This window comes from Corticium candelabrum, chromosome 9 (assembly GCF_963422355.1).
Source record: "Corticium candelabrum chromosome 9, ooCorCand1.1, whole genome shotgun sequence".
Lineage (NCBI taxonomy): Eukaryota > Metazoa > Porifera > Homoscleromorpha > Homosclerophorida > Plakinidae > Corticium > Corticium candelabrum.
The window spans coordinates 1357294-1375017 of NC_085093.1; the positions used below are offsets into that span (position 1 = coordinate 1357294).

At 41.1% G+C, this 17724-nt stretch overlaps 4 protein-coding genes across 4 annotated transcripts; all 4 read right to left on the reverse strand.

The window, feature by feature from the left end:
- Nucleotides 1–270: 270 nt before the first annotated feature.
- LOC134184051 (uncharacterized) lies at nucleotides 271–5561 on the reverse strand. The gene is made up of 19 exons (XM_062651652.1): nucleotides 5403–5561; nucleotides 5194–5332; nucleotides 4665–4865; nucleotides 4504–4604; nucleotides 4386–4442; nucleotides 4174–4246; nucleotides 4072–4116; nucleotides 3764–3936; nucleotides 3630–3698; nucleotides 3495–3558; nucleotides 3050–3258; nucleotides 2921–2980; nucleotides 2797–2860; nucleotides 2338–2558; nucleotides 2214–2279; nucleotides 2085–2148; nucleotides 1813–2024; nucleotides 732–857; nucleotides 271–659 (listed from the first exon to the last, which is right to left on the reverse strand). The coding sequence occupies exons 1-19, from the start codon at nucleotides 5559–5561 to the stop codon at nucleotides 477–479; spliced, it is 2286 nt and encodes a 761-aa protein (XP_062507636.1). The 3' UTR covers nucleotides 271–476.
- Nucleotides 5562–6671: 1110 nt separating this feature from the next.
- Nucleotides 6672–7513, reverse strand: LOC134184609 (baculoviral IAP repeat-containing protein 5-like). Its single transcript, XM_062652345.1, has 4 exons — nucleotides 7357–7513; nucleotides 7184–7293; nucleotides 7007–7121; nucleotides 6672–6953 (listed from the first exon to the last, which is right to left on the reverse strand). The coding sequence occupies exons 1-4, from the start codon at nucleotides 7486–7488 to the stop codon at nucleotides 6855–6857; spliced, it is 456 nt and encodes a 151-aa protein (XP_062508329.1). The 5' UTR covers nucleotides 7489–7513; the 3' UTR covers nucleotides 6672–6854.
- Nucleotides 7514–8043: 530 nt separating this feature from the next.
- On the reverse strand, nucleotides 8044–10313 carry LOC134184438 (protein O-mannosyl-transferase TMTC1-like). The gene is made up of 2 exons (XM_062652125.1): nucleotides 10288–10313; nucleotides 8044–10229 (listed from the first exon to the last, which is right to left on the reverse strand). The coding sequence occupies exon 2, from the start codon at nucleotides 10153–10155 to the stop codon at nucleotides 8230–8232; it is 1926 nt and encodes a 641-aa protein (XP_062508109.1). The 5' UTR covers nucleotides 10156–10229; nucleotides 10288–10313; the 3' UTR covers nucleotides 8044–8229.
- A 245-nt stretch (nucleotides 10314–10558) lies between these two features.
- LOC134183997 (E3 ubiquitin-protein ligase SMURF1-like) lies at nucleotides 10559–17700 on the reverse strand. Its single transcript, XM_062651596.1, has 16 exons — nucleotides 17559–17700; nucleotides 17451–17489; nucleotides 17281–17389; nucleotides 16961–17088; nucleotides 16819–16887; nucleotides 16389–16461; nucleotides 14967–15343; nucleotides 14678–14909; nucleotides 14432–14525; nucleotides 14207–14355; nucleotides 13970–14133; nucleotides 12107–12236; nucleotides 11768–11905; nucleotides 11458–11578; nucleotides 11104–11390; nucleotides 10559–10925 (listed from the first exon to the last, which is right to left on the reverse strand). The coding sequence occupies exons 1-16, from the start codon at nucleotides 17605–17607 to the stop codon at nucleotides 10826–10828; spliced, it is 2259 nt and encodes a 752-aa protein (XP_062507580.1). The 5' UTR covers nucleotides 17608–17700; the 3' UTR covers nucleotides 10559–10825.
- Between the last annotated feature and the right edge of the window lie 24 nt (nucleotides 17701–17724).

The following is a 17724-nucleotide window of genomic DNA, read 5'->3' on the forward strand; positions in this document are numbered from 1 at the left end:
TACAGGCATATACCACATTATACTTACAGATTTTACTGTTTTTAGCTTGTTGATTCCGTCAACACCTGAATTGAGATACTGCATTGAGGACAGGTTTCATCCTGTCTAAAGCCTGTGACCACCACTAGTACAGTCCACCAAGAACTGAACTCACAACTTTAGTGTAGTTTCAGCTTTTTCACTGTACTAATTAACTGAGCTGTGTGAGCACTACAAACACACATGCACATACTCAGTATGCATATTTGCACTTGCTGAAATTAAGCCTCCAAGTCCTTGCATTTTAATATTCAATCTCTATCATGTTGCAATTGGCAAATTTCGTTGTCGTCATAATGCAACAATGAGTAGATGAGATGCAACATCTTATACCAAACAATACAACCATGCAGCAACCTGTCGCTCAGTACATGTATAGTAGTGAAGGTTGCTAGAAGAGTACGCTACTGCTGAACATTTCTGTAAATGTATTTCGTCTACTCAATTGTATAGTAGCATCTAGTGAGACCGTACATTACCATGATGCCAATTGTCCAGCTGCACACAGAATATCTGAAATTTACAGAAGTGATGTACGTGTCAGAGTTACGAGCATACTCCTTGGATGCTGTAGTGATCACATCTCCTGCCGTAGCCCATTGATGCCGTAAAGGGCTAAACTATAGAAAATAACGCACACATGAAACTGATAACTGATGCTATGCGCGCAACACTACATGCCACAGGCTTACAAAAACAACTGGTTGTGACTTTGTTCCATTTCCATTGTTGTTCGATGACCATACTGTCAGCCAGAATTCAAAGTCCTCAGTTGTCTTGCTTATAGGCAAGTTTGTTATTTCATATTCTGTTGCTTCCTGCAGCATGGACACCATTGCAGTAGTACAGCTAATGTCAATGTAACAACTTATCATGTTAATTAATGTTTCATTGTAATATTATGTATGTTGATTGTGCATGAAAATGTGTATTTTGAAGTTGTTTCTATCAGCAAACCACAGTGTAAAGCTGAGCCTCTCTTTCCTTACTCCAAACTGCAACTATTAGCGTGTGTGCAATGGTGGAGAGCATGTGCATGCGTGCACGCACGTGTGTGGTGTGTACGTGTTGGATATGGCATGGAGGCGCCCAGAGTACATTGTGCTCTGTTGCTGTTTGTATTTGTCCGATCTCTTCTAACTCTAACCACCTATTAGATGCCCAGATACAATCAGTGAGGACCTAGGCACACATAAGGGGCACTACAGAAGGGGACCAGTCTTTATCGTGAGTCTGGGATGTCAGTTTGATGGCGTCACTCACATCAAACCTCTTCTGAACAACTGCAGAGGACTTGCATCCGTCCTATCTCATTTTGCACATAGAACAACGGTGATGGTTCGGAGATCTAAGCAATAATTTTCAATCGACATTGGTGGTATACGATAATTAGCATGAATGGTTGAATTTTTTTGCGATGGCTGATGAAGACAGGAGCATGGATGGCCGGTGTAGACGAGAGCATAGATGGCTGATGAGAACGAGAGCGTATATGGCTGGATAGTAATGGATGACTGATGAGGGCGGTAGTGCGGCAGGAGAAGAGACAGGAAGAAACTGTAGTTTATTATAAACGCTACATCTATTGCTCTTGAACTTTGGACTTTTTACCCTTGTTCTCCAGTATATGGGGATGGAGTGGTCGCTGATGCAACAGGTGACCATATACCTGGCAGCTGTATACAGTAGTAGCAGTAGTAGTAGTAGTAGTAGTAGTAGTAGTGTGTGTGTGTGTGTGTGTGTGTGTGTGTGTGTGTACATGTGATTACTTACTGGCACTAGTTTGACAGTTTCTAAAACTGTAGAATTATGAATTCCATTGTGTGTACACGTTCCCCATTGAAGAAATGATGCCAACAGTGGCTGAGCTATCTCATTGCTAGATGCAGGATTATCCCACATAACTTGTGCTCTGAAATGAGATCCACCTATTGAGTAATCGACATCAACAGAGACATTCTCGGGAGCATCAGGTGTCAGCAACGCTAAGGATCAGTCTTGTTATATACAGTCATAAATAATAGACACATGTCACAACATCTTACCAAGAGTTCTCACTGTCACTTCAGTAGACCATGAAGTTAATCCGAATGCTGTTACTGCTACTGCCTTCAAGTTCAACAGCAGAAACCACTGTACAGTAAACATGCAGCAAGCAATCCTGTAAATGATACCTTATACCAGTAGTCAGTACCGGGTTCCAAACCCCAAAACATCCTTGACCATGATCCATTCTCACTCTAAGAGAATCAATCAAGTTTGTTAAAAAATCTAATAAGACAGGTTGTAATGACTGACTGCATCCAATTGTATGGTGTATCCGATTCGTGCAATTGAACGGCCTTCTAGTGACAGAGATTGTGTTCCGTATCCCCACGTTAGATAATAATGATTAATAGCAGTGTCTCCATTTGCAGCAGAGCGATTAATATGCAAAACAATTGTAACATTGATAAAGCCATCCTTAGTTTGTTCTTGCTTTGTAACACTTAAGTAACCAGAATGAAAATGTTTAAAACCTGTGAACAGAATAAAAGGTGTATATGCACAATGTAAACAGCTGACAGCAAAGTATTGGTTTAAAAGACAATTGTAAAGACATTGCCATACCATATATAGCCTAATGAATTGTATGTAAAGTTTATAACTCTGATTGTGGTTAACACACAGCAGAGATGGAAAGCAGCACCTTAGGCACACATGCATACACGCCTGCGCACCCCCCCCACACACACACACATTAATTAATTAACCAACCTTGTGTCTGAAATTGTACTGGAATTGTAAAACTGCTATTACCTGCTTTAGAAATTGCACATACCTTCACCAAAAAGAATAGTTTACATGCAAATAAACATCAAAATATACACACTTGAACAACCTGGAAGTAGTACTGACAGCTAGGTAAGAGATTCTTCACTTTGTATTTATTGTGTGATTTCTATAAAGAAAAATACATACCAATAAGATAGATCTATGTATGTAAACTGTGGCATGCGCTGTACAGTACCGGTTGAGTAAGTTTCATGTGGGTGTACAAACTGCTTGGATCAATTGCTCTAGAGTTGTTTATGGCAAGGCTCTGTCCCCATACCAGAGAGTAATACAGAATAGGATAATCAGGATGAACGTGTAATGGTCTAAACCACTTCAAAACAGCTGAATGCGTTGCTGCAGTCACAGACGTGACTCTTGGAATAGATGGAGGATGAGGAGCTTCTATAAGCAACAGAGTTAGGTCAACTAATTAAATCGACAATAAATGGTATCATATGTATTGAAAACAAACTTACAGTGTACAAACAGCAGACACATACAAATAAGCACACAATGGCACATTGATAACTTACTCACTCACTAGTTTACACACACACACACACACACACACACACACACACACACACACACACACACACACACACACACACACACACACACACACAAACCATATTTACCTGGCGCACATCGAGATGGCAAGGCAACAGATGCTACTACTTGCCCACGATACACTGGTTGAACCTGTATGAGTAAAGTATAGGCAGAAACAATGTAACATTTTGCTCATTCAAAGCTACAGATCAATAGTAGACCTTGATTCGATAACAGCTACTTGGCTTTACCTCCAACTGGTGCAAATATGAATGATTCAAGAATGGGACCTATAGTATACAAAAATGCAGAGTATTAAAGTGATGCTCAAGATACAAAAATGATGTGAGCTGACAGCATTTATTCGTCTTGACTGCTTTCTGCCTATAGTCATAACTAACACTAGATACTCGTCAACTGGTGCACCAGGATTGGACCACATTACGAAAATGTGATGCATCTGTGTGGTATGATTATATTCTTGTGAAGACACAGCCAGGCCGATCTTTTCATACACCACTGCTTTACCTGTAACAATAAAAGAATCACCTAGATACAAAACATACACGAAAACTGGTCACAGATTTTAGCGTATATAATTTTATAGCTACGTTGTCCTTACAGCTAACTGTAATGCTTAAATAGCACACGCCTTAGGCTTACTGTAGTTGTAGTGTCTTAGTTTCCTCTCGCAACGCTCAGGTATACCTAATAACATATAATGGAACATTTATGTCTTTCAATGTGCCTCATCTCCTGTCATACTTGGTATCTTGAAATAGAGTTCCATCTCAGAGTTCACATTTCGTGGAATTTTTCTGATGTCACCAGCATACAACTGTAACAATAGTATATGCATGACACCTGAATGATGATGCAAAAGACACAAAGTGTGTGTGTCTGTGTGTGTTTGTGTATGTTCACGTGTGTGATTTTCATACAACCAATGTGTGTTGTGTATTTCTACTTTTACTTACTGTAACAAAGACATAACAACCTGGCTGTAAATTTGCCAGTACAATGTCTGTCATGTTCTGCAACCAGACATCAGTTAAACCCACAATTTCAGTTTTCTCATTGCCTGTAAACACGTACTCTGTCAAGATAGTATGTTCTAGATTTCATTTTGCAGCGTGGACTGTGAGCAGCCGGCATCAAAAATAATTCATAGCAAAACTTGGTACCATTTAGAATGTCTGAAAAACAACAAAATTAGCCCACTGTAGCACAAAAACGTATTACGACAAAAGTCTAACTCTGTGGACGACTCCAAACAATTCTCCGACTGGCTTTTAGGTCTAAGCAATTGTTGCTCCAGAGGTAGAGAGACTGATCTTCTTGTGTATTATATAGCTGGAGATTGACTTGTGTCCAAACAGTGCTAGGGAGTTTACTGCATTGAGGAGGAGGGATGGCACCATAAGAATACCAATCAATGCACATCTTGCTTGTCAAATCTGCACAAATGCAAGCAACATTCAGTGTTAAACTGTTCTCATACGTACCATGCTGAAAATTAATACACTATAAAGATAACAAATAAGTAAAGCAGGCACATCACGCTGTCATTAATTCTATACATATTGAATGCTTGCAATAAAAACTTATCAATATACAGCTACTGATCAAATATGGTAATTTTTAACTCAACTTAATTGTTTAGTCTGCAAATGAATTTGATAATGGTCTATGCATGCATGCATAATGTATATGTAAAAGAGGCGTCCACAGAGCTGATTTTTAGAAGTGAATACGCCTGCAGAAATACTGACAAATTTCACACACCTTCTGTTGAATACGGATTACTTGCTTGTGTGTACCCTCTTGTGCCAAACTGATTGAAAGCAGCCACTTGAAAAACATACCGCTTTCCACACTTCAGTTTTGTGTTTCTTAGTATATGAGACATGGGAGCAGTCATGTGCTGCATATGTATCACAATAGCAACATATCACAACAATGGCTAGACAGTGTACCTGAGCCTAGATACATACAGGAGTATGAAAAGCAAATTCCCATCTTAGATTGCTATCCTTGTCCGCAGCAGAATGCGTGGGATATGTTGATACAAGCAACAGAAATACCACCCCATACTTCCTCCTGGCTTGCTTGTTGTAAAACTGGTAGTAACTGCCTTTATCCCATTGAAGCATGCGTTTTACCAACTTAGGTCTTGACGGTTTATAAGGTAACATTGACTTGTCTGCTAGAAAAGACAAATTGAAACCACTGTAATTAATAATAAGATTGACATTGTAAATTTGAGTGTATTTTTTGAGATAACCAGTTCCAGGTGGAGGCATGTTGTTGATAAAATAGCAGCTGCTCTTGCATGGCAGCGAGGTCTATAAAAACATCACAAGATAAATAACACAGTGATAGATGTTATTACCTTGTCAAGCACTAACACATTTTTTAAGACATTGTAAGAGTGATGACATACTGTAACAACTTGTAGTACACTAAAAATTAAGAATAGCAAAGTGACCAGTGTGACATCTAGACATATTGTAACAACTCTCACGTTAATGCATGCTCTTGAGTTGCAGCTGTAGACAGCAGCTTCCTAAAAGAGATAATGAAGAACCAACTAAAAATTTAGTGAATTCCCCTGAAAACTGGATGTCACACCACTGCTTGTTGGATCAAGGATATGCATGCATACTGTTGGTGCACCTGACTGAAAATACAATACTTGATCATACCATTTCATTGTAGTCCATACATCGAGCCAAACAACGTGATTGTCTTTCCAGAAAGACAATTTGTTTACCAGATGTTGATTGTCCAAACCAAGCAAGCAGCACAATAGCAAAGGAAAACCTTCTCATGCTGTCTAAACGACGTCAGTAAATGATTAGCTATAAAATTACTCTCCTGCACTAAGACCAGGTTCCCCTGCAATAGTACCTGCCCAGAGGCGTGTCCATCCGTGTCCAACATCCTTGATTGATAAAGAAATGCTCACTACACAACAAATAATGTGCCAATTGATTTGTAAAAACGCGTGTGCTGTCTCACTCTCCCATAATCCGATATTTGTGTCTAGGTCTGAAAAGCCACGTTTTAGTACAAGCACAGAGACAGGAATTGAACTGCTGGTCAGCTGTTACTGATATTGGTAAACACACAAATTAGCCACGGGAGTTACTATATCTCATTCCCAAACTACAAGCACTTCTCTAGTGCATTCTACCACAACAGGTGGAATAGCACGCGACTTCCGGATTTTGTTCAGAAGGCGTTACTGGAAAGGTGAGGTCATACAGTGTAATTATATTGGTCAATATTACAGGAGGATAGGCCTACACCCTCATAGCCAGACGGAATTTCACACCCTAATTAATTTAACCTGCTACCTACAAGCATTTCACTGTTCTTATTTTGTAAACAGATTTTACTGCAGTCATATTAGTGCCTCTCTCACAACAGCCAACAGCAAATCCTTATTTCTTCTTCATCTTTAGCACTTCTCTTTCAATTTTCTCTCTCACGAACTGTCTGTATTCCTGTTGTTTATCCAGCAAAACGTTAGCCCATCGTTTCTAAAAATCAAATTCCATCACCTCTAACTATCTACATCATCACCTGGACGAACCAGAATGAAGGTGCAAATCTCCATCATTGCCATCAGCATTTTCTTTGTTCCCATTTTCTCTGAAAGTTTTTTAGCTATCCAAGGACATCCCTCAGTGAATTTTGCATGTTCCTCCCTACAAAAGAACGTTCATATTAATTAATTAACAAGAAGACGGACTGAAGCGTCGTTACTCACCACGGAATGTCTGCCGGATCCCACCAGTCTAGTTCAAGTCCACAAACAAAACATCGCACCAAATCAGGTGAAGTATCAGTAGGACAATGATAAAGCCCAGCCTCTGCCATCTAGATACATCAGATCGCCGCCCTACAGCACAAAATCAAGCAAGAAAGACTTGTGCACCTTACAGACAACGGAGTGCAATTGCAATCAGATTGAAACGGCCATTCTTTAAATGACTCTAGCCGGTTTATCATATGTTTCATAGCCAAATCTCTTTTCAGCCCTTCCTGCAGCCCTTCCTGCAGTCCGTCCAACATCGCGCGCAGTCCAGTTCAAACCAAAACAAAGATCCCGTACGTTGTTTTCTTAGCCTCGGAATTCCTACAATGTGGGTGCAGACCAACGGCTGACCAACCGCTAGGTTAGGCAACATGGTGATCATTACCTTGTATTACCTCCGCCACAAAGGTTTTTAATAATTGTCGTTGGTTTGTTGGTTTGTTGTTGTTTGTGAGCAGCGCGCTGGATTACTCAAAACGTGCACGTGTGGATGGAATTGATGAAATTTGGCGGTATGATACAACTTTGATAGACGATTAGTTTTTGGGATTATATCTCTCCTCGTTTCACGCCCCTTTGTTCTCGCGAAAGGGGCGTGGCTAGTGGGAAGATGTGTACACTGCACAGTACAGTGTGTACATCCATACCATCTCTGTACTTACGTACAATTAATATTATTGATGGACAAATGATGTCATCTAGGCGGTATGTGTACATGCTGAGGTAAACACAAAAGGCTTTCAACAATTAGTTGCCATGGAAATTAAACATTGTTAAGGGCGTGATATGAGGAAACTGAGCTGCCCTGGCCGAGGTTTGCACTCTCTATTAAAACCGAGTCTATTTGATTATATTTAATCATTATCACTGTAACAAATAACATCAAATCATCATCACTGTAAGAAATAACATCAACAAGAATATTGATAAAAATCATTTGCTCGGATGTACTTATTCTATATAACACCAAAAATTTCAACAATCTCTGCTGATCAATTTTATGACTTCTTTGTCTTGTCATAAAGCACGACTTGCAGGTTGTTTTGTGCTCCTTTGTGATGTGGATTTAGAGAGAGAGCCATTCGAAGGTAGGACTCTGCTTCGCTCATTCTTCCCATCTGATAAAGCAGAGTACCATAGTTAAAATGTGCTTCTGTATAAGATGGAAGAACATTGATTGCTTTCTTGAACATTGTTTCTGCTTTATCGTGTTGTTTTGTTTGACCATACAAACTTGCAAGGTTATTGTATGCTTGTGCATGGTCTGGTTTCAATTGAATAAGCTCCAGAAAATGCTGCTCCGCTTCTTCTGACTTTCCTAGCTTGAGTAGCATAGTAGCCATGTTGTTCAGTGCTTGTGGTCTGGTGTAAGATGACTGCAATGCACCTCGAAAATAATAGAGAGCGTCTTCCAGTTTTCCTTCATCAGAGTAAACATTTCCAAGGTTAAACATAGCCTCACTGTAATTAGGTTCGATTTTTAATGCTTCTTCATATATGTGTTTGGCTTTTGCTTGTTCTCCTTTGTTTTTCAGTTCAAGACCATAGTTGCTGTACATCTTGACATTTAATGGGTTAATCTTTATGCCTGATTGATATAGGCTAAAGTCAGTTTTCCAGTCCTTGTTGCGATCAAATGTTTTGATTGAAAGCAATATTAAAAGAGAGATAAAAATGAAATAGGTAACAGAACCAAAGTAGGAAGACAGACGTTTGATGCCAAGAGCCACCAGCATGCAGAAGCCGATGCTTGGTAGGTACATTACACGCTCTGCAACAACAAAGCCCACTCTGAATACAACACCCGATGATGGCATAAATGGTACAACAAGAAACGCCAGGCTCATCCCAACTGCAAATCTTTCTTCTGCTTTAATCAAACTGTTGAGAAACAAAATTGCAATAACAGCATACACTGTAAGAGGTGCCAGGTTCTTCATATCCCATAGACTGTGGACTAATGGTATGGATCCCAGTGACCAGTCACAGCAGAGACTGTAGGGACACAACAATAGCCATGCATTAAATGCATGTATATAACCAAAACTGAGCATTCTCGTCTGCTGATCTGGGTGAAACGATGCCCTTAACTCCTCAGGTTTGAAGATTGGTTGAGTCCCCGAGTTCATGCACAGACGGAAGTAAAGCAGAACAATAACGCACACCGCAGTCAATATCAGCCTGTAGAACACATAAAATGGAGGTTTGGGCATGTGTTTCACTACATTTCTTCTCTTCCTATCAGGAACTAGACCTTTGATACTTAGCCATTGGGACAATTCATCAAAATGAACAAGAATGTCATATACTGTGCAGATTGCAAGACACGTAACTCCTTGCTCTTTACTCAACATAGAACAAGCAGCCATCAACAAGCTAACAGTGAACCACCTCCAGTCTGTTTTTGAAGAGCAAAATTCATTACTGGCTGTGCAACTTCGAACATAAGAAATAAAAGACAACAAAAAGAAGACAGCACTCAGTAACTCAGCTCGTCCTACAATGTTATTCACAGCTTCCGTGTGAACGCTGTGAACAGCAAACAAACTACCTGCAAACATCGGTATGTGATCAGCTCCGCCCACCAGAATGGTCGTCATCAACACCAATAGTCCTGTCACCGTTGCATGCATGAGGACATTCACCAGATGATAGCTAAATGGTTCTAAGCCCCATATAGCGTAGTTAAGGTATCGATATGACAGTACGGTGAGCGGACGATAGGATTTATGGCTTTGCTCTCTGCTCATGGCCCCGCCCCAAAAGTCATCTTGCCACAACCTCCACACAGATGTTACGTCGGTACGGATGTCTTCGTTCTTTGAAATTCCACGAATATCGTCGAACACTAACCCTCCATTCAGTGAATTTAAATATACGAGAACAGACATGGAAACTGAGAGAAAAACATCCATCCACCTCATGACGCCTGTCAATTGCCTCTGTACAGGAAATTTGCTGATAGCGCGCTTCCAGTGCACGTGAGCACTCAATAGCCCTAAGAAACGGGACTTTGTAATTGCCAGGTCTTGTCGAAAACAAACAACAGACCTTACCGCGAAATCAATCGCTTTGGTTTAAGAGTTATACGGGAATCTACCATTGCGTAAATACTAAGCGGTGCTTATGTCCCGTATGTGATTACTCTGGTTTACTGTACTTTGACGACTAGCCTTTTTACAATCGTACTGTGGTTTCCAAAAGGCTCATAGCTGTGGAAGCGACCGAGTAAACACAGCTTCAATTACTAGTAAAGGCCATACAGCTTAGCACCATTTGCATGCAATGGGATTTAGGCGATGATCCATCACAAGACAAAACTACATCTCCAAGTAAAGACACTGTTCATTCCCTTTAGAGTATTTCATTAAAACACAACCAAACATTCAAGTAAGAGGAGAAGCGTTAGAGTATTCACAGAATAGAAGCAGATATCTATCACCACAACTGTCCAGTTTCTCAATCTGCTAGATGCCAATGTAATCTAGAGACTATTGTTAACTTAAATAGTAGCAAAAATCCCTGTACAAATCCCGCCACTCTACTGTGACAATTTGATAGACTGTGGAAATCCAATGACCAAGACATAATTAACTATTCTACCAAGAACCCCAATGTCTCTTCAACAGCACATGTCAGCTTCTCATACATCTTCTCGTATGTTTCATACTTAGGCATATCAAGACGATTAAAGCTAAAACCAAATAGACAACAAAACAACCCATTTACTTTACTACCCAGACATTTGCCACTACTCGGTCATTTCGCTGCTTGTCTGTCTACGTGTCACATTACTGTATTTCTTACAATCTGTAAGTTATTCATTTGTCTATTTGCCTGTTTGTCTGTATTTCTATAGTATTTCTTCTCACCAAGTGTGTGCTTTGGGAAGTAAATCTGTGCTAGCATCAACAAGATGTACAGTAAATAGCCTTGGACCAGCAGCTCCTGTTGAACCTTGCAGTGCTTTGAAACCCTCAAGAGGCACTCTAGATGAACCAGTCACAAACTGTAGTAATCGTGCACGCTTCTCTTCATCATAGCTCTCCACAATTTGCCAAAACCACTTCACTACAGGATGCTCCGCCGAGCAATGCTTTAGTTTCGTGTTGGCTTTCCAGTCGTCGAGATCTATCTTACCCAAACCCCCAACCACAAGCTGAAACAGACAGCAGCACTATGAGTAATACCTAATGACAAGAACACCGACTGTTTGTTTCGCCTACTTCTAATTCTCTCTCATCGAATAACTTCAGGAGGTGCGGAGGAACAAACTCGTGAACTCCTTTCATCAATACCTGCATCTGTTTCTCAACGCCTCGACGAAATCGCCACTGAACCAGCAACCTACACACATAGCACAATACACTAAACTACAAGAAAGCTCATCCCTTGATGTACACGTATATGAACAAAATATCTGCAACAGTCTACAATCAATTGCATTTTAAGATTTTCCAATCAAAAAATATGATTGCCATTCTACAGTTTCTTGTAAGCACAGGTAGACATATGCCTCAATATACGATTACTCACTTGGCATATTCTCGTTTACTCTCTTGAGTAACCGCAATATCTGACCCTCCAGGTTTTAACTCAAACGTCTTCATCTCACCGAACACCTCATGTTGTACTGTAAATGTTGAATCAATGACACCTGTAATATCATTCTCACTACAAAATAGCAATACAACACAATTACAGTCAGAAAAATTTAATAATGACAAGCTCATTCCTCCCTCCCTCCCTCTGTTTGTCTGGTTATCTTCCTGTATGTCTGTTTGTCTTCCTGTCTGTCTGTTTCCCAAACTTTGAGCTTGCTATCTGTCTGTCCTCGTCTGTCTAGCAGTTAACTTAAGATTCCAATACACTTACAGCATCCACGTGAGACTGTTGTAGTACTCTGGATCAACAAATTCCATATCCTCTAATGTGTTAGGTTTACCAAGAATCTGCTTGTAGAATGGTTGTGCAAACCCACCATCAATATAATGGCCATGAAATACTACAACACAATGGAAACACAAAATCTCATAACCATAAATCACATCAAACTACAACTTAGAGGGAAAGCAAACGTTTCGACACACACAAAAGCAATCCTTTACATTTACACACCAGTGCGTAGTCCCAGAATGACATATACTGTACAGCAAAAATATTCAATTTTCATTATTCTATGAAGTACATGACCACCACAGCAGTTAATTGGCATGTGACATGAATGCAGCAGATAAGCTTAGTGAGACTGGTTCTGTAAAAACCAGTTTCCTCTCATTCTGTCTGCTTTAGTAAATTACACATAGCCCATTCAACACCATATACTCAAAATTTGCTAACGTGTTGATCTGATAGCTGATCTTAAGGACTCAGTCTATCTGTTACAGCAGAATGTCCACCCGGTCATGACAGTCTACTATGATACCAGCCTCAGTAAACCATCTTGCCTACAACAGTCCTCCCAAAGTCTGTCCTCCTATATTATGATAATAATTTGCTATGTTGTCGTGCTCTTTATCTAACAAATATGATGATAGCACCTTCGCTGAGGACTACGTCACAGAATGCATCCCACGCCATCGAGGCGGCTCCCTTCACCACGCCATGCACAGAAAGCTGTATTGGGAGCGCCCCACCGGGACGCCGGCCGTGCACCACTGAGGAGAGAGGTGCAGGAACGGCCACCGGCCGCCCCTGCCTGATTCACGAGGGTATCACATCGTCTCGGGCAACATCACGGTGTCGTCGACCTTTGCCCCTCCCCGGGAACGAGCGTGCCTTGCGCCAAGGCGCTCCTCCAGTCGTTCGACTTGCACCTGAAGCCTCCGCAGCCACAGCACGACGCCCGTCAATCTGATCCAAGAACGATCAGGGTCAAGTTGAAAGAGATTGCATTGCAACAAGACCTAAGTGCTGCAATTTACCTATCATTTGTAGTACCTCAACAAGTCCCTGAGACTAACTAAACGCTCTCAAGCAATCTCTAATATATTCTTTCTAACAAATCTAAATCTACCAAAGTTGATTCTACCACAATGCCTAACTGAAACATCAGTTAGATTTTTCGTATAATCATAGTGCCACATAGCACTAATATCTAAAGCCTATGGCTACTTTGATGGCTTACCACATGGATAAGATCCACTTTCAAGATAAAAGCAACTCTTTTCTATGTGGCCTGCTCCAGAGCCAACACCTGCCACTATTTCAGACACCATGCATAGTATTAAAGACCCGTGACACAATTCATTGGCTGGCGTCTACAAGATGATAATATCCCACTAAATCCGGATTGGCGAGATGAATAGGAAGGAACTTAAGAGGAAACCAATTTCCGTGAGACAGATTTCCTACGCCACCGGCACCAGTTCTATTTCATTGCAAGGGTGACAAGTGCTGGCTGCCACCTTACTAAAATTACCTGTTAGTGTGTGTGTGTGTGTGTGTGTGTGTGTGTGTGTGTGTGTGTGTGTGTGTGTGTGCGCGCACACGCACGTATAGTTCAGTTTTACAACAGTTGGTGTAGTAGATAAAGATCAAACAATCATGATAAAGCAGACGAACCAACAGACAAACAGACAGACAGTTCTCTTAGAACTTGCTGATTCTTAGCATAGACTGTAATAATGTCTTGTATAAGAAATATGTATTGACAGCCAGCCAGCCAGACAGACAACCAGACAAACAGACAGACAACCAGAGACAGATATTAGACTAACTGACAAACTGACAGCTTACCAGCCATTCCAATGACTCTGCCAACAAAATGAAAATATGATAGATGTTCTGGGTTAATAGACGAATTGGGATTTATTTGGAGTGTATATAAGTCATCTCTTGAATACTGGAACAGCCCATAATAAGGGTTAAGCATTTCATGAGACAACAAATATAACCACTCCCTGCACAACAAACAACAAACAAACAACACAAAATAAATCTATGGCCAAAGAAATCAAATGACTGCACAAGAACCTCGCTATTCCACCGTAGTCTAAGCCATCTTCTCCTCTAAATTTAATCATTAGTCGTTTCTTTAGATCTTTTGGCCTCATCTTCATAATCTGACGATAAGACTCTTCGAAGACATCTTCTCGTGACACCTCAATCTTACAATGACCACTCTAGACAGATACCCCAACTAATTAATTGATCATCTGTCCTTTATCGGATCACTGGGTGTGAGGAAACAAGATGTACCTGTGGTTGCTGTGACTGCAACTCTGACCGTAAACGCTTCATTTTCTGAACTAAATCTCTTTTGTACTTTGGGAGTTGACCTTCTGCATGCAGTCTAAAGATAAAGGAAAACTCAATTAATTAAGATTAACCTACACCCAATAAGATCTGTCCAAAATATTAACAGCACCACAAAAATTTTGCAACCTACTATAGTTACAAATATAACAAAGGTATAACAAACAATTCTATCAACAAAGCACTTACTGAGGTAACTTCCTTGCTAATCTTGGATCGGTGAACTGTGTTGTTTTTGTGTTGTGGTCTACAAAATATATTCTCCCATTTGCCGTGTGTCTGACCTCCCATCCATCTGGTAACTCTCCTAGTTCTTCTTCAGGAACAGCAAAGTCACGAGGTATTCTTGGATCGTGCCAAGTGCTCACGCCCGTTCCCGTGTGCAAAAAATAGACTTGACCTTGAGGTGTTGTACGTCGTTCTAGACAACGAGACAACAATAACTCATCAGTGGCAAACGACTATCTGTACTACTAACCATATCCTTCTGGCAACGGCAAAGGATGCAAAGCTGACCTATTCATGTAGTTTCTATGCCGTGAAGATGATCTATTACTTGATGAGCCACTCACTGAAGGTGCGAGAGCAGACAGTGCAGCTGATGACACAGAATAACCATTCAACTGTGATGCACTTCGATTTGGAGTGATCAGTCGATGTCTAGAAGAAGATGACGAGTGAGTGGTTGAAGGAGAATCTGCCCTAGAAATATCTAGATGAGGAGCTGAACGTCTTGATCTTGAATTTGTTGTTGCTAGTTCATACGCTGACCGAGTTGGCCGTTCCCATTGTGTTGTTCGAGTCACATGGTTCACATAATGAACACGACCTGCAGGTGTACGACGCTCCTCCCATCTGCATATCAGACAAGACATTACAAACTACACAGTCCAGCCAGCAAACCATTATAAAACTCCTCTCCTCTATTCTCTATAATGTCAAAGTGCTACACAGGCAAACAGGAGAAGCACAAACAAATAAATTATAAACAAACTGATACACAAGCACAAACATACAAAGGCTAAATTTGACTGAAATAATTGTTGATGTCTCAGTTAGCCTTACAATCAAGTTCCTAAGCCAAAAAGAGAAGACAACTCTTCCTTCAACTCCTCATACACTGAACTGCTACTGCCAATGATGACCACACTGCTTGCATGAATATGTACTTTTGCCTGCTCATGTTGGAAAGACAACACAAGACAGAAAAGCCAAAACAAAATAACAGGATGAGGAGAAACACCAAAAAAGAAAAAAAATGTTTTCTCACTAAAATAAACCATATGACTATGAACGCTAACATTGCCCCTCTGAGAAGAATCTCAATCAAAGAGTCACTAAAACATCTTAGTTCAAACTTCCAAGCAAACTTACATAAGTAATTTGCACAGCACATTATTAATTAATCTAACCAGATTACAATAACTATGCTAAACAGAAAGATATATTCATAAAAATCCTCAGTGTAAAAATAAAAGAAAGAACTAACTGTGTAGTTGTGCCTTACTACAGTGTACTCAGCTCTCTTTCACAAAGTGCAATAAACCATTAATTAACATAAAAAAAACAAATGACCAGAGACCAACAATGCATGGCAACTATGTGTGAGTCATGCCTGATCCACTCACACAAATCAACAAACATGACTCAGCTAACCAGAACCTACGTATATGATATCCACCAGAAAGATCAAATAGAACTGTTGTTGGACATTTATCACCTAAAAACAAGCATGCACTAATCACTGCACCCAGCTAGAACTGCCCTGTTGATGTCAGAGATGGGACATACAAGCATCACCTCTATAGAAAGATAATGGCATCTACGTATCTATTGGTTGGAATATGGAAATGGCCACACTGTTCTATCTTAGTCCTACAGTAATCTCTTACTTACTTACCCTTCAGGCAGTTCATTGGGATCGCTAATTGGCATTTGAAGTCGTTCATTGTGTTCAGAACTTGAGACGCTCACTGGATCAAACAAACACAGACGTAACAACACCTGACATCTACCTCATCACTCTCCCACGCAAAACACAAGCAACATACAACAACACAATAAATAAATCGTCCGAAGAGACAACCAGATCCCGCCCACTCTACGACATCCGACCGGAAATGCGGCCACAGAATCGCCCAAAAAGCAAGACGGTCGCGTACACACGATGTGCGGATAAAGCGGAAACGGCTCGCGGCATGGTAGGAAACCCTCCTAGTTAGCAACTGGGTGTCGCCCAGACTGTCGGCCGCATGATATAATCGCGCTCGACTGTCCTGCACTCAAGAAACATCACACAAGGCGACGAACAAGGGTGTATAACGCCTCACCGACTACTTGTCCTCGTACGACAATGTCGTCGTCTGCTTCCGAATCCTTAGACAAATCCAGTCGCTGGTCTATAACCCAAACAGACCGTAAATCGACGCTCGATCGACGTCAGACTACAGCAGCACTCCTCCTCTCACTCACATCCTGTATCCTTCAGACGTTGAATCGCTGACGCAAGCAACTTGACACAGCCGAGAAAACCTTTACGCTTGTGTACGCTCTTTTGATTCCATACGCTGATCGTGATGCTGTCAGCACGACTCACATAGCTATACAAGAGAGGAATTCGTTACGAAGCCATTGCCGCAATCGCCAACGAGGCCGAGAGCTGAGAGTCTAGCCCAACTCTCGCCTACTACTGTTATGAAACGACGTGACGGCGCTCGAACGTCGCAAGCCGTTTGTCATTCAAACGACTGCATCCTGATTAGACGCCTGGTAAGGAAAGAAAGCAAACTCACATGTCGTAATGTTGATTCCATTTGGGATCGAGCGACGCCTTGACTGGCTCGGTTGAGTGACTCTGCGAACTGCCATCCACGCAGATGCGAGCAAAAGGGTCAGGCAGACCTGCAAGAAAAAACAGCAACCATTGACATTCTCCTTCTTGTCTTCACACCATCTGACTAACGGAAAAGATCTCGCTTAGCTAAGTTCTTGGCGCAGAGCACTAGAAGAACAAGATGGAGACAAATTTGAACAAGTTTCCTCGTGCCGACTTTCATCGGCTCCAGCTCACGTGTTAGACGAAGTCGAGAGGATCCGTTTCGTGCGTATGACTCTGACATTGCGCTTTCGCGAGAGAAAACGATGTAGTTAGAACGAGGGGGACACCAAGTAAAGCACTGGCATGTCCACTCTCACGCTGAATACCTACCCGGATAACCACAATAATCCTACTCTGT

What these genes read in the sequence shown, in the direction of transcription:
- LOC134184438 (XM_062652125.1), bottom strand. Translation starts at nt 10,155, where the DNA reads ATGAGGTGGATGGATGTTTTTCTCTCAGTTTCCATGTCTGTTCTCGTA.
- LOC134183997 (XM_062651596.1), bottom strand. Translation starts at nt 17,607, where the DNA reads ATGTCAGAGTCATACGCACGAAACGGATCCTCTCGACTTCGTCTAACA. An exon ending in TGGAATCAACATTACGACAT is followed by an intron (nt 17,089 to 17,280) that starts GTGAGTTTGCTT and finishes TCTCTTGTATAG; the next exon opens with CTATGTGAGTCGTGCTGACA. An exon ending in TTAGCAAGGAAGTTACCTCA is followed by an intron (nt 14,526 to 14,677) that starts GTAAGTGCTTTG and finishes CTTTATCTTTAG; the next exon opens with ACTGCATGCAGAAGGTCAAC.
- LOC134184051 (XM_062651652.1), bottom strand. Translation starts at nt 5,561, where the DNA reads ATGCTTCAATGGGATAAAGGCAGTTACTACCAGTTTTACAACAAGCAA. An exon ending in GTTGTTATGTCTTTGTTACA is followed by an intron (nt 4,247 to 4,385) that starts GTAAGTAAAAGT and finishes CTATTGTTACAG; the next exon opens with TTGTATGCTGGTGACATCAG. An exon ending in AGTGACAGTGAGAACTCTTG is followed by an intron (nt 2,025 to 2,084) that starts GTAAGATGTTGT and finishes ACTGATCCTTAG; the next exon opens with CGTTGCTGACACCTGATGCT.
- LOC134184609 (XM_062652345.1), bottom strand. Translation starts at nt 7,488, where the DNA reads ATGTTGGACGGACTGCAGGAAGGGCTGCAGGAAGGGCTGAAAAGAGAT. An exon ending in GCAATTGCACTCCGTTGTCT is followed by an intron (nt 7,294 to 7,356) that starts GTAAGGTGCACA and finishes TGATGTATCTAG; the next exon opens with ATGGCAGAGGCTGGGCTTTA. An exon ending in GATCCGGCAGACATTCCGTG is followed by an intron (nt 7,122 to 7,183) that starts GTGAGTAACGAC and finishes GTTCTTTTGTAG; the next exon opens with GGAGGAACATGCAAAATTCA.